We start from the raw sequence: 16399 nt of genomic DNA on the forward strand, positions 1-16399 counted from the left end.
TACGATATATATCCTACGACGTCGTCATTTTGCCGCTCTTTCCCATCTTTGGTCAAATAAAATAATCCTTTATTAATTAATTAATTAATAATATCCATCTTAATCGTAAGACGTTAACTACAAAAACTAGAGGAAATTGAAATTTATAAATAATCAATTTAATACTATTAATTAATTGAAATAGGAAAAATAATTAAAATAAAAATAAAATTCAATCAAAGAAAAAAGATGGCGCCGCAATCATCAGTTGACGAGTTTCAATAAGAGAACAGTTGTTCTAGAACATTCCTCAAAAATACTTCCAAATGTCCCGCATTTACAGAAACAACCCTGTCTGTCTGTCTGTCTGGCTGTCTCTTCCCTCACCTATACAACAGTCTCCTTGAAGCTCTTCGTCAACCAAATGGCAGTCTCTCTTGGAGAGACTTTCTCCGGCCCAAATGGCTTCAGCAACACTCCCAGTTCCTCGAACCTCTCTTGCTGCAAGAGCTGCGCGCTGAACTCCAGCAACCCCTCCAATGCCTCCGCGCGTTGTTTGTAGGACGACGTGTCGAAGCGCCGCTGACGAGAATCCGACGACGACCGGCTGGAAACAACCGTCGTCGCCGTCGGATTATGCTCTGAGCATTCACTACCCCCGCTTTGCGCACCCCCATGTTGCCTGGTACAAGTCGTCCTGTCCAGGATCTGCACCGTGCACTTGTCTTTTGTGATGGAGCGATCGCCGTTGGTGGGAGAGGCAGTCGAGCACTGAGCAGATGTTGAAGTTGTTCTTCGGAGGGGGGCCAAGGGGTCTTCCAAAGAGGCCAATGGGAACTCGACCATCTTGTCGATTCGTGGGGCGTTGACAGAGACGTCTGGGGATTCTACACTCCTCATCAAGAGACCAGCGTTAGCCTTGTAAGGCGATTGAAACGTTGCAGCCCTCGCCGACAATGGCAGAGATGCCCTCCGTGTTGGTTGGGAAGGCTTGCTTCCTGGAGTGCGCAATGCAGGAAACTGCAAAAACAGTAGCGATAGTTTCTAGTTATACTAAACCCTAAAACAAATTGATTCTTTGAACCAATGTTGGGTGAACTCACCGAATCATGATCTGAACCAATGTTGGATATCCTTGGAAGAGCTGTCAGTCGCCGTGGAGTTGTCGACATTTTTGCTGGAGTCAATCTTGGAGTCTTGGCAGCAGTTGACGACTTTGTGGCTTTTGGCTTCTCGACACTAATAACTTCCCGGATACTGTCAACGGATGACCCTGAAACTTTTTTACTTGCATAGCTTGGAAAATACTGCATTCTCTGAGAAGAATATGGAGAGTATTCAGTTCCAGATATGCTAGGATTCAAGTCCCTGTCATTACTGTAAGATCGCCGTTTCTCTCTGTCCATAAACACAGTTACAGACGCAGGCTCACTAAATCTCGTCTTCTTTATGTAATTGGAATCAGACCATTGCACTGGGAGAGTATTCCGTCTCGGGCTATTGGATTTGAGATGAATCTTAAGAATATACGGTTGAAGATGTGGGTGCTTGAGCAAATCTGCAGCCTGCCAACAACATATCTGTAACTTGATAAGAGGAAAACAAAAATTACAAAGAAACAAAGTTCAAAGCCAGGACTCCAGTCCTCTGACTTGATACGTGGCGCTATGTGCTTGACTAGACATTGTATTCGTTACATGACCTGGTTGATAAAAGTGATTTCCTCCCTATGAGTGACCATCCTGTCTGCAAGAGGACGAGGCTTGGACCAGTGACAAATATATTTGCATGTTTGTATATTTTGTTTTGTGTAAAAAACTCAATTTGATGCCTATCTGATCATGAAATAAGAGTCTCCGCTATCATTATTTTGGCCTCAATTAACACTATAGAGGGCCACCATATGGTGAGTTTCAACATCTTTGCCAATCCGAAAGGTAGATAACGGTTGCCAAGTGATATTTCTACATCTATACAAGTACAAAGTAGTAAGATGTAGGATGTTACATACACTTGGTCTCAGCTCTGGATTCTTCCGCAGCATACTTTTAACGAGTCCTCGACTGAGAAGAAAAAAAAGGAAAGAAAAACCAAGAGATAAAAATATAGCTTCACATAACAGAAATGGAATAGTTATGCTCAGAAATTGCAGAACAGAGGGCATGTGAAATAGAAAACAAACTCACAATGCACCAGAATACATGGTCGGAAGTGGGGCCACAATGGATTTATTTATTTTGTGGATTAGAGCTTGCATATCCTGCTCACAAATGGGAGAACGGAAACATCATATCATACAGGATCACAACTGAATGATCTATCTCAAGGGAAAGGTGGGAACCATTATAATACTACGAAGAGGAATTCCCAGTTAAATAAAATTAATTGTTTGACCCATACTTCTCTTACCAAATGGTTCTATATTATTCTAATCGATAAAGTGATTCAAATGTTTCAAATGAAATTCTACTTTTCCAACTTAATCCATCCAAATGATGGATTTGCTCCCTCGAGTTACTATTAAAAACAGAACCACATTCCTTTCCTGAGTGTCAAGAGTCAGAACCTAGCATAATCCCCATTCTGATGCAAACTCCATCTAGAAGATTGCAATGCCTACGATCGCATCTTCATGGTTTTCAATGTGACTGAATCAACCATATTCTAGCATCGTATATTACAACTAATGAAGAATGAAATCCACACCATTTACCAGATCAATCAAAATTAAACCAATGCCTTTCAACAAGAGAAAGACAAGTCTTAATACAATTAATTTATGCATGAAATTTGTAGTGATCCCAAGATCCTAAATTAGTAGCTGTGCCACAAATTTAGATGCAGTTGTCCAGCACATTAACAATTCTTAAATAAAGATCAATTGATCGTCCCAATTTCAAAAGGAAAATGTAGTAATCCTTTAATAGCAAGAGCAATCCATAACTTACAAAAGCCTTAAATGCAGGCTTGTGAGCAGCCATTTCATAAATGCAGCATCCTGAATAACACGAACACTAATAATCATTAAATGGGCAACAAGGAAATGGACATACAAACAAAATATATGAGCTGACAAGCAAATGATTTGGTTTTACCTAAAGACCAGATATCTGACTTTGAACCATAAGGTATATCAGCAAGAAGTTCAGGACACATATAACTAGGAGTTCCCACCACCTGCAGTCAAAGCAGAGGTACATGAGAGTAGATTAGGCTAGAGATAGAACATGAACACAGAGCAATGATTTCAGCCATACTACTTACAGAGGAAGCAAGATCATCAGAAGTCAACATCTTTGCAAGGCCAAAATCACCTGCAACAAACAGATATTTTAAATCACTTAACACTATCATATAAGGCAAAACAGTAACCAGCATACATACTGACAAAATTACTAAGGCTAGGATAATGAATCATTTACCCAAACGGATGTCTTGATCTCTTGTTAGAAATATATTTGAACACTGAACCAACAGTGAAACATCAGCGGTGCAAAGGGCTATAAGATTTTATAGATATAACACTTAATTTAAACATTTAGATTTGAACAGATGGGAAGCTAACCTTGACATCACGATGGAGAATATGGTTTGTATGCAAATAATCCAGTGCCATCAGTAGTTGAACTAGCCACTTACAGATTTTCTGTAAATAATTCCATTTGAGACTTCAATTATTTGAGAAATTATATGGATCTAACTTCAAGAAGTATTTCTCAAGAAAATCATAAATTCAAAAGAGTGCAAAGTCCGCAGCCATTTAACAACCTCCTCAGGGAAATGTACGCCATTGGCTCTTTTAATAGCTTCCGCCCTATAGCAATAAACAAGTTAGAACAACGCAAGAATGCACGGTATCCAAATAAATTACCTGGATTTTTTCCTAAAATTGAATCACCTAAGAAAACAAAATACTTACATGTCTCCTCCTTCACAATACCCTATGACTATGCAGACATAGCATCCCTGAAAGAGAAACAAGAGTTGACGATCACACATCAAACCAAATTGCAGATGGCAATGCCTGTCTGCTTGAAACTTGAACAGCACATCATCGTTGCAAAATAAGATATTAGGAGCACTCGAACATAACTGTCGATAACACAATGTAAAGACTCTTTGGGGGGAGGGTCTTCTAGAGAAAGAAAATAAAAATCAGACGGCATCCTGCCAAAAACCCTTTTCACGGTGCTCCAATAGAGGTACAAGATTGCGCAGCTGACTTTGAGTCACATTTCACAGTGATATTTCAGAGAAGAACTAAAACAGATATCGCACCAAATTGTTGTGATTTTCACATGCACTGGAGAGAAATAACGAATTATAGTAGATTACTCACATAGTAGCCTTAGTAATAGAGAAAATATAAATGTTATTTATGCTTAGTTTGTCTTTTCCAGAATACAGGAATCATCCAAAGTTCCAAATATAATCATCTCAAATCACACAAGTTCTTGCAAGCCACCGAAATTTAACAGCATATTTAGTGAGGGTTTTGAGTTTCAGCAACTGGATAATTTCCCTTTTGGACTACAAAATCCATGCATGATAAGAAAGAACAGTTGCACAGAAACATGCCCTTCATCTAAATTGCAGCCTAAACTAGAACTCTTGTCTTGCAAATAGGATAAACTGAGTTCATTACAGAGATAAAAAGTAGCCACTCAATAAATCACTAAGAGCAGAAAAGTAGCAAGTGTGGTTAAGAAAAATATGAAAAAAAAGGAAAAAATTGTGATAACGTTAAACAAGAAGATGTTAAGCAGATTCGAAAGGCCATGACAGGACACTGTCTATGTCAATATTACTAGCCTCGGTGAAAAGCTGTTTCATATGAGATTTCATACGGACCTTTTCTACCCAAGAATCCTTGTACTCCACAATGTATAGATTTCGTACTTTAGAAATGAGCTCCATCTGTACAAGCAACAAAGAATAGAACAAAATGAACATGTTACACTTAGGATGCACAAGCGATCTAACTACATACAAACTTCATCACCGCAAAACATACCATTCCATCAAATTCCTGCTAGGTGAACTAGCATTAAAGAATATCTTCTTTAGTAAATGCCTCACCATTAAATATTGAATTATTTTTTTGATTGTAGAAAACCAAATGCAGTTGTAACATTTAACAATTCAGTATAAAAGGTTCCATTCCATCCACATCAGAAGGCAAAAAGCAGCCCACTTGCAGACACAGTGGCCATCATTTTTCAGACAGCTGATAGCAGGAAATTGTTTGCTCAGATGAAGAATTCAACAATAAAGCATATGTCTCATCATCCATGGGACCTAAATCTAAATTTAAGCAACTGTAAGTCAGGCGATAACAACCAAAGTATCATTTGAATTTAAAGACCTAAACCTTTTTTTGTTAGTTTTGGCGCATATAAAGCACAACAAACCACTTACCTCCTGGTGAGCAGATCTGCGTGTACGATCAGTTTGGCGTGCCAGCCGAATTTTCTTCAAGACGTACCTTCCAACAAGAAGAAATAATCAACTTCAGTAATATTTGAACCAACAGAAGATCCATAAGAATCTCACTGGACATGGTTTGTCTCCTTCAGCAACCAAGGGCCCCACAGATACAATACTGAGATGTGTAAACTTTCCAGAAACAAAAAAGTACTCTTACTTCTTCTTTTCATGTTTATGCCTCACAAGGAGCGCAGAACCAAAGGAACCTTTTCCAATCTGCTCTAGTATTTCATATTTCTCCATTTTATCTGCTTCCCGTATGATGCCTTCAAAGAAATTCTGATCCTAGCAAGTAATCACATAGAAGAGAAGCAGTGAGACCACCATCAAAATAATATGAAACCATAGAGCTGGAACTATTAGGTGGTAAGAAATAAAAAATTAATAGATAGCCTAAAAGAAATATAAGAAATAACTAGTTATACTTATTAAACATCATAAAGAAATCATTTTTACAGTAATATCATAAAAATTAATTCCACCGACACTCTAAACCTGAAGTGATGGTCACATCCTGCAAGGGTGTCATGTGAATTCTTCAAAGCACACATAAACTATTAAGCTCTTGTACCGATTTCAGATTATTCAACTTGAATGCATAAATACCTAGGAACAAAAGTACTTGCTAAATAAAAGGAGACCTTGATGGGTGGGTTCAAGGTTCATAAATTTCAATTTATAATTAAATAAAAGGTAGAAGATATAATTGCATACAAGTTATTTTCTTAATTTTGTCAGTTCTGCATAGGCCTAAATCCCAATAGGAGGAACTCAGAAGCTGTAAGCCTTCAATGTTGAAGCAATGCTGAGTTCCTGAATCCTTGTGGCAAAACCATTTTGCTCACAATGCTGCTCACTCAACAGATACATCTTCCAGAGCATCCCATCAAGTTGTACTCTTTCTTATACTTCCTCCTATTTAATCCAAGGTACTTAAGAACCAAATACAGAATAATAAAGACTTAGGTAAACAGCAGGCACAAAATAAATTACATTGCTACCATCCATAGCCGGGGGGGGGGGGAAGGGTATAGAAGGTTCAAGTACATGCCAACATAAACAGTATAAAATCACGGAATCCAGAAAAAAAAAAAGAACAAATATATTATTAAGCCTTCAGAGAGATATGGCAAGTTTTCAGAACTAAACAATAACTGAAGAGGCAGAGTTTCTAATATTTTGTTTGAATACCCACAAGAAGTACATTGTAAGCCTGAGTTGATTTCAAACACTCGCATCTATGTGAATTTGAACTGAACAGTTTGGATTCACAGAAAGACCTAGCTGCTACTGTGAGAAAGAAATTGACAAAATCTTGAACTATAAATTGACATTACGAGAAAACAATCACTAAAACCTTGAAGCATTAATTTTTTTGCTTGTAGTCCTTGAAGCATAAATTACTATCATGAGAAAACAACTAAAGCCCTGAACTCTAGATTTCCATTATCTGAAATTTAGGAATAAAACTTTCTGAGTGGAAACTAAGGAAACTTAAATCTAGGAAGCTTCACCTTCACTTAAAACAGAAAGAGAGAAATAAAAGAACTGAGAAAAAAGTTCAAATCAGTTTTCGAGCAAGATGTAAACCCCCCCCCCACCACCACCACACCACACACACACGAAAACATCCGAATCATTTGTAATCGATACATTCTTAAAGATAATACACATGAGATTACAAAATGTTAAAATGGTCCGCGGTGTATTCACATAAACGGGAGCAGTATATCACAATAAATAAATAAATAAAATAAAAGATGACCGCTACCAAGAAAAACCCTAGCAAATCTACAACCACAGAGCGGAATGTACACAAAGTGAGCACCACACCAAGAAGAATAACTTCTAATTTGAGAAGAAACAAAAGAATTTTCGCTCTACCTGCAACCCGAAGTAGCTTTCACGGGGCACTGTGTAGTAGCAGATCTCCCATTTCGTCGGTCTCAGAGAGAGAGAGAGAGAGAGGGAGAGAGATCCACGAGGGGTTTTCAAAATGGTGGGTACAACCGTACGAGTGATCAATGGAAACACGCGGAAAAGAAACTTGCTGTCAACTATCCATATTATTGATTGATTCCCATAACCTGAAAACCTAGAGATAGAGAGAGAGAGAGCGGCAAAATAATTAGAAAGAAAGCAAAAAGCGATATAGCAGCAGCAGAGTGCAATTTCAAAGTTCAAATGCAATGACACCGACCCCCACCACAAAGATCTGGGGCCGAGAGATATGGATTTACTGTAATAAACTATTATATGTTTGCTTGTTTGTTTCTCGGGATTCTTGAAAACGACAAGACGCAGGGAGGGGCACGGCTGGGCTGGTCGCCGGAGAAGGAAAATCCGCTGCCGGGCCGCTCCCCTCGCCACTAAATTTAAAAATAATAATAATAATAATATATTTTATTTAATTTACTTAATAGTAATGTTTGATAATTAAAATATAAAACTATTTAAAATAAAAATAAAAATTAAATCTTAAAAAAAATCATGTAACTTCTTATTTAAAATTCAAATAAATTTATCTCATTTTATAAATAAATTTATTTTAAATTTTATAGATAAAAAAATTACTTATATATTTTTTAAAAAATTTAACAAGTAATGTGATTCTACCTGAATGTTAAATATTACTTTTTATTTAAATACAGATTATAATTATAAAAAATACTAAACCCATAAATAAATTTGATAACTAACTCTCTCAAAATTAATATTTATTTAAATTATTGAATAATTTTTCAATAATGAAAGGTCAGGCTAAAGTCAACGAACGTGGAACGGAGCGTACATTAGCGGGTGAGATTAGGATAAATGTACAGAAAGTGGGGGAATCTCTCATTTTCTTGCTTTTTTTTTTCATTTTCTTTCGCTTTTTTAATTGGTCGATAGGACGTGTGGGTGAGATAATAAAGATGCCTCGGTGGTGATCTTAATCCTATTGGGTGCCATTATTTTTATCAAGTGTCAATTAAATACTAGTTATCAAAAAGGTGTGTCAATTAATAATAACGTAAAAAATGTCTATTTTTGTTTGATTCAAAAACTATAGTTTAAGTCTTATTTGTGTAGACAAGAACTGGGTTATTGGGACCAAATGGTAGTAATAATAATTCTAGTTATTGTTGTAGTATATTATTTGGAGGGATCGGAGGAAGATGTCGTTTTACGAAAAAAAAATTCTCCTAAGGTATTTTTTCGTAGAAATATCATTTTTTTTAAAAAAAAAATATACGATAATTTATGTGTTAAATAATATAAATCTGGTCAAATTATTTTCTTGAGAAAATAACAAAGGAGATTGTATCTCGGATAACTAATGTCTTATCATTGCCCTGCAAAATGACAATCCACCTCAACACTCTTTCTTCTTTCGGAGGAGTAAAGGAGTTTTTCATCAGGTCTAATTCATGCTTAATCCAGGACAACTCCTTACACCTTTTGTGCATATGTGCCACGTGTTTCACTTACTGATATCTTATTTGAGAAACTCAAGCCAAGTGATATTTTTATTAGAAAGAGAGACAAGTTTTCCTAAACAATAGTGTGAACTCTCTCTTGAATAAATAATTGGCCATTTTTTATGACACGACTAAAAACAAACAAATAATGAGTAAAAGAATGCTTGGTTTGGATGTTTACTCGTGGCTTTGAAAGGTAACAAAAGACTTAATTATAAAACAATTCAACCCCAAGCTTTACTTCAAACAACTCCCATCCTAATCAAGTGAGTGATTGGAAAAAAACAAAGTATACAATTTTTAAGGGATACCATTTATTTGATTGGGATTTGTTTGGTTTAAGTGTATTCAATAATTATTTGTCTATAGAAATGTGACTTTTTTGGTTGTTTTTTGTTCACATTTTTTCTATTAACAAGACAAAAATTATGTAATTTACAATCTATTAAAAGTGTAATTATTTGAGACAACTATTCATTTATTATCTATTGGGGATAAATCGAGCCTAAAATCATAAAAAAAATCTTACACTTATATTCTTTTTATACCAAGTTGTCTTCACAAGAAACCTTTTTAGTGATACTTGCATTATGAGTTTGATTAATTATGAATTAAAAGTGTGACTTGCACGTGTAAATAGAAAAATAAAATATTTTAAATAAAGAAATTTTAGGTGGCAATTGATAGATGTGGTCTAGTTTTTAAGATTATCAAAGTGGTAAAATTAAATACTTTATATTGGTAAGGTCATGAGATCAAATTTGACTAATTATATTTTATTTTTATAAACAAAAAATATAAAGAGTATTTTAAGAATTAATTTTATTGATACAGTGTCTTATGTGTATTGGATCATAGCTTATTCATAAGAGGATTAGATCCAAAAATAAAGAAAACCAGAGGATAAAAGAAGACACCACAAAGGATAGGAAGAGCCCTCATATAGGTCTCCTGGATGCCCTTCCCGTTAAGTTCTATTTGAGACCCTCTAAACGAAGTCTTAGTCGAAATATGTCAATTAACTTCTAAACTTAATGTCCTAAAAATCAAAACAAATGATCCTAAAAAATACGAATATTTTTCATTCTTTTCAATTTCAACCTTTATAAATAAAAGTAACTTTTATTTTCTAGATAGTTAAAAACTTTTATACAAATTATATAAATATTTCTTCATTTTCTAGTCGAGACTAACTTAGCCATCGGATGACCCGCTTCAAAGACACTTCGTGCCTCTAATTATTTTATATCTTGTAATCTCCTACAATTTTTCAAATATCCAAAGTTGACTTTCCCTTAACTATAAATCTATTGTTGTATTTCAATAATAACAATTTGTAACTCTGAAACATCATCTTTGCTTGTATAATAGTATAGACGTAAAAATTATAAATAATTAATATATTAAAAAGTAGAGAATATATTCACCTTCAAATTAAATTAACAAAAATATATTTTCACAATATTTTATGTAAAATTGATGGCGAAGCAAGCGATGACGTGGGTTATGGGCTACTTAAAAAGGTACAAGTAAGGGAAGCAAAGACAGGACAAAGACTGAAAAGAATGTCTAGAAGGATGCATCGGTTGCTTGTGAATTTCGAAAGTTAATTGGGCCTTAAACAATTCAACCACACTTTGTTATCAAATAATTAACACCAATATATTAATTAGGTGGGATGAGGGGAAAAGTGAAATGAGAATATCACTTGGGACCTTCTACTCATTAATTTTAGGGTAATTTATAATTATATTTTTTGTGAAATATTTTAATTTATAATTTAAAAATATTTTTCAATAATAACCAAGTCGAACCATCACCGGAAGAAGAATTGTTAGGTGACGTTGTTTGAGGTGACAAACTCGATGGTATGGTAGTGGGCTAGAAATATCTAAATTAGATCCATCAATTAGTTTCTAACTTTCTTATCAAATCCATCGACCCTCATTCCTATTCCCTCATCTATTTCTTTCTTTGCCTCATTGACTCTTTCATTGTGATTGTTTGCTAAAGAGAATGGAGAAGAAAAAGATAGTGGTTGTTGCTCAAAATGAAAAGGGAATAAGAAAAGAAAAAAAAGACATGATTTTGGCAACAAGGTGACATTCGACAGTAACTAATGATTATTATTTGCTTGTTTTTCTTATTCCTTTTTTTTCCTTTTCTTTTTTAATTGGGAAAAGAGATTAAGAGTGAGATTAAGTATTAATTTAACATAATTTAAATTTAATTAACACTATTTAAAGCTAAGAGAGAAGTGTTTGACCAAAAAATATAAACCATAAGAATCAATAGAAATATTTTTAAATTGCATGAGATCTCCTCACAAAGAACTCAAAACACAAAAGTTTTGAGTGCTATTTACCCTTAATCTTAGCCTTCATGAGTTTAGAAGAAGACTTAATTCTATCATAATAAGTGATTAAGTAACAACTCACACTCTAATTTCTTTTTCTACTTATTGCCATACTTTTTATGAAATCAAAAACATAAAACTTTAATTGCGGTACCCCTTTAGGATTTAAGGTGTAATTGTGGTGCATGTTCTAATTAATCATTAGTGAATAAGTACAATTATTCAAGGAGACATGATTTGTGGTTTGGTCGAGCTCAAGCTCGAGTTGCTCTTATACTTAGTTGTTCCATTAACAAATTTTTAATATTATCGCTTTGTAAGTTTGGTATATCCTAAAAGTGATTTGTTATTAAAATTATAATAAGTATAGTAGAAATAAATAGCACTTTAAAGCAACTATCTTCTCGTCCTTTTTAAGGAAATATTTGTTAATTAAGATATAGATATGAAAAAATGGGATATATGAAAAGCATTCCATACAAAGTATTTTATATTATATTTATTAAACTTATCTTGTGACTCTTAGAAAAGAAGTCACGTGACTTTTTATTTAAATTTTTCTAAAGAAATTTATCTCTCTACCCTCTAGAAAAATTTATTTGGAACATTGGACTCTACAAATAAGAAAAAATAGCACATGTATTCTCTAATACATTACAAAAAATTTAATAAACAGATAAAAATTTTGAAATATTTCTTAACCTCATCTTAATCATTTCATATCTTAATTCGAAAACTATTTTAACTTTATTTTGATATAATTTTATATTACTTATTTTAATAAAGGCTACCTAATTAAAATAAAAGTTTGGATACAAAGCCTTTGTGAGATGAGGTGGCCCTAAGGGTAAAATAATAAAAATACTATGGAACTTGGGCCAAAGAAAAGAAGCCCAAAACTACTTGCTAAATATGGAGCATGAACAGATGTTGTGGTATTTATTTAATTGGATAGATGGTTCTGAAAATTTTAATTTTTCCACCATTAATGACATATTAATTAAGAGACATATATAATGGTCTAAACGGTTCTTGTGTGCAGTAAAAATGTTACGGGTTACGTTTTTTTTTTTCTATAAATAAAAGACGTTATGAGTTAATTAAGTTGATTCGAGTTTTGTATTAACCCGAACCAATTTGATTATAAGGCAAGATCAATTCAATCCCACCACAAATTAAATCTACGTTGCTTTAGATAGGCCTTGATTCTAATTTTTTCAATAATATCAAATTTTTATTAACATAGTCTTAAGGATGGCTCAATTATCATGATCATGGATCCATCTTCATTCCATATATATTAGAGAGGTGTTCTAACATTTAATAGGAATTTAAGGCATTTTATTAAATGTAATTATATATTATCCCACATAACTTAGGTTCATTTTAATGATAATAAGGCAGAGGCTCCTCACTCACTGCTTCAACTGGTTAATCATTAGGGTAATGAACCCTATGTGGTCAGGGTATTGCCTCGATGATTATGACGCCATCCATATTTATCTCCTAATCCAAGGAATTAATTTAATTTAATTAATTAACTATTGTTGTTTAAGTTTGAGATTGCGAATTGGTGTCATGTAGATCTCATAATTATGTTTAGAAATTATTGTAATCTATGGTCTTAAATCTTTTATCGTGTTAATATACAAAATATTGATTCTAATTTGATCAGTCACATATTATACATGTCTTCAAAAGAGTGCATTTTAACTTTCCTAAGCATTCGAAGACTTTTAATATAAATTGCTGATATTTGTAATACTAACACCTAGTTATTCACCTAAAAAATATTGAGAAGAATATGAACAAAATTTAAAATCATCAATACATAAATATCTTTGAGTATTATAAGATACATTTGTACGAATAATAACATTTATGATAAAGACATAGTGACTTAAAATGTCAAGAGCATACTCATGAATTAAACAATGACGGCTTGACGTGAAATTTGATATTTATGATGTTTAAACCCTAATTACCAAGTCTTTCAGTAGAAGAATCTTGGATGGTTGGAAGCTGCCAAACGTGCTGCACTGCTCGACTCTACAGAGTCTAAGGGAATGGGATGGTGGATAATATTGTCCTGATCGACTCTACAGAGTGTAAGTGGGATGATGGGTAATATTGTCCTGATAGCATATTAAATTTGATGCACTAACCGATATGATCTTCGACGTATAATGATAAGACATGTAAGTGAGCATGTGTTTAAGATCCGGTGACATGGATCGAGAAAAAAAAGGGGGAGAATTGCAATTGAGTGGCTGGAAATCAACGATCAGATAATGTAAACGAAACCCAGTTTGTGGGCAGTGAGTGGCAGTTGACCAGGCAAAAGGCCAATATGATGTGTGAATGAATGATCTCTATTCATGGGTCTAAGATAGCATGGGAACCCACATGCAAAAAGTTGGTGAAAAATTCTGGCTTTGATGTGGGTAGCTAGCCATGGCACATATTTCCCTTCAATTATTCAATTATACATGTGAACCAAGTCCATTGCCCCTCCCTTACCTCTAACTTGCCCATCAGCCCCCTTGTCCTTTGCCTTTAAGGGATTCCCTTGCCTTTTCCATATCCCTTGTTTCAGATCATGTATACTCATTCATCACGCAACTTCTACAAGCCCTCCCATCAATCTCTCTTTCCCTATATATAAATTTCAAAATCAATCTAGCTACTATTTAATCTCCCATTGATTGGTGCAGTATATATTATGCTTGAAGATCATTGCGTACGTAGATACCCACCAACCTAATAAAGTAAGCATTTTATGGGGCATGGATGCCTTCTTTTCAGAAAGCCCATTTTGAATCTGCACTCTCTCCCTCACTCGTCTGGACCACTGCTGCATTAAGGGCTTTCTCCTATACTCGTGCCCTGGCTTTGCGACTGAATCTCGAACCGCCATTGATATTGCTATATAGCTAGATCTAGCTTTTGGGAGATGGAGAATGCCGCATGCTTGCAGCAGCCCTGCGCAAAGGGGCTCGAGAGATCAATGTTGTGGCAAAGGCTGATGCATAAGGGGGGCCAGATCAAGATATATTAATGGAGGAGTGGTTGTCGTATATATATGTATATGATGATACATACGAGAGGGAAAGGGTCTTGGAGTACGTTAAACATGTGACCTGTTTCAAGAAGCACCAGCGAGTGCTTGTTTCTTTCACCTTCTACTAGTGGCAAGTGCCCTGCCTTTTGCAGATGCTTTGCAAGCTGCCATATATTATACTATATTATATTATACTACACACACACACACACACACACACATATATATATATATATCTTCTTCAACTTATCAATCAGCTATCTAGCTAGCCCCACATCCTCGCTGTGTCTTCAAACAATATGTGGTTTAAGATGAAGTGGTGCACCTAGCTAGCCAGCTCGCTCGAAACTGGGGAACCCATCCAATGTACAGTTTACCAACTTAATCTGGCCATGACGACGACGATGATGATAATGTATTAATTTGTTCATTGTTGTGGACCTCCGAGTTTCAGCTTGCTCAATTAATCGAGGCAATGCCCATGAAACAAAAACCCCACTTTAAAGGGAAATTGTTGGTCTTGCAGTTGGAGCAATCTTCAACGATCAATATGCCATGCATTATGTATATGTGGATAATCCATGTTTGAACTGAAGGACTAATAATCAGCTCAATTATCGAGCTAGCTGACGGGCTCAACAGTGGCGGCCACAAACGGATCATGGGTCCTTGGTAGCTCAATTATAGAGGCAAAGGGTCAACCAAACAGTGCAACAGATATATACGTAACCAAGACCACCACACTAATACCACATTAATTCAGGTGGAATTGGTCTTCGACCCACCCAAATCCAATATCACACCATATATATACATATATATATAGTATATTCACTGTTGCATGTATATGGATGCCTTTGAGAAATTAATGGAAGGGAATTATGATGTCTTCTAAGTGCTTCAATTATTTCCCACAAGTCAGCTGCTACTGGACCTTATAACAAAGTCCCCTGTACTAGTCGACTAAATAACCACCCTTTGCACTCAATTTCCAAATATTGTCTCTTATATGATGTACATAAAGATTACAAAGTTTCCCTAGCTTAGATCATGATGGGATAAAATTAGACACTAATTCCCAAATTTATCACAAAGTTTAGGGAGGATTGATAAGGAAATTTTTTTGTTGTTCACGAACAACATAAAATTTATAGACGTGAACAAATTAAGAGGGGGGTGTGGGCCCATGGGTGAGACCCACACCCCTTAGTAGGGCAACATAAATTCATAAAGCTGCCAATAAATATCTCATCTTGGCTGAATAATTCATGGTAATATATGCCTATCACTTCAATTGTCTATCGACAGTCAACATGTTTAGCAAAACATTGTTGCTAGTTTATTAGGGCTATTTTTGAACTAAAAAAAATGAAAAGAATAACATTTTAGAAAGTTTAAAACTTTAGTACAATATTAATTAAACTGGGTGTTTAGGGCTTAAATTGGGTATTTACTTAAATAATGGAATAGACAGTTATGATTTCATAATATTACATTTAGCAAAACATTGTTGCTGTATATATAAAAGAACTGTCAAATTAATATGAATGTAATATTATGAAATCATAACTGTCTATTCCATTATTTAAGTAAATACCCAATTTAAGCCCTAAACACCCAGTTTAATTAATATTGTACTAAAGTTTTAAACTTTCTAAAATGTTATTCTCTTCATTTTTTTTAGTTCAAAAATAGCCCTAATAATTAGTTAAGATTTATTTAAAGCTACAAAAGGGTCCCTTTTAAATTAAGTTTTCATTTAATTTTTTTTAATTTTTTTGTATATAAAACACAGTTAGTCCTCTATTACCAAATTTATATTTTTTTCTATTATTCACGAAAACAAATTAAATAATTCCAAAATGTTATCATTCTACAATTGGAGTTCTTTTAGTTATATTCTTGGTCGAACTCATATTTTGCTTTTCTAGTTTCATTTTTTTTTTATTATTATTCGAACTCTTTGTTATGTCAATTCCACCTCTTGACTTGGTATTTATGAGTCAATTTAACCTTTCCATTTTGATTTTTTTTTCATATAAAAATTCAAATTTT

General features: G+C 34.3%; 2 protein-coding genes across 4 annotated transcripts in view; both read right to left on the bottom strand.

Annotated features, from left to right (window-relative positions):
- LOC127786488 (autophagy-related protein 9) overlaps positions 1-16399 on the bottom strand; it is a gene marked incomplete in the record, with an annotated part of 1007132 nt that overhangs the window by 826223 nt on the left and 164510 nt on the right.
- LOC127786501 (serine/threonine-protein kinase Nek2) lies at positions 232-7788 on the bottom strand. Of its 3 annotated transcripts, XM_052313945.1 has the most exons (16): positions 7667-7788; positions 7351-7561; positions 5624-5751; positions 5398-5464; positions 4831-4896; positions 3899-3945; positions 3748-3793; positions 3545-3625; positions 3402-3444; positions 3244-3293; positions 3075-3156; positions 2928-2977; positions 2166-2239; positions 1991-2042; positions 1083-1544; positions 232-999 (listed from the first exon to the last, which is right to left on the bottom strand). In XM_052313945.1, the coding sequence occupies exons 3-16, from the start codon at positions 5707-5709 to the stop codon at positions 367-369; spliced, it is 1839 nt and encodes a 612-aa protein (XP_052169905.1). In that variant the 5' UTR covers positions 5710-5751; positions 7351-7561; positions 7667-7788; the 3' UTR covers positions 232-366. The 3 variants fall into 3 exon arrangements, with proteins under 3 accessions (XP_052169905.1, XP_052169903.1, XP_052169904.1); XM_052313943.1 differs by lacking the exon at positions 7667-7788 and having other exon boundaries at positions 5624-5745; positions 7351-7482; XM_052313944.1 differs by lacking the exons at positions 7351-7561; positions 7667-7788 and adding an exon at positions 6181-6380.

Source organism: Diospyros lotus, chromosome 12 (assembly GCF_014633365.1).
Source record: "Diospyros lotus cultivar Yz01 chromosome 12, ASM1463336v1, whole genome shotgun sequence".
NCBI classification, from domain to species: domain Eukaryota; kingdom Viridiplantae; phylum Streptophyta; class Magnoliopsida; order Ericales; family Ebenaceae; genus Diospyros; species Diospyros lotus.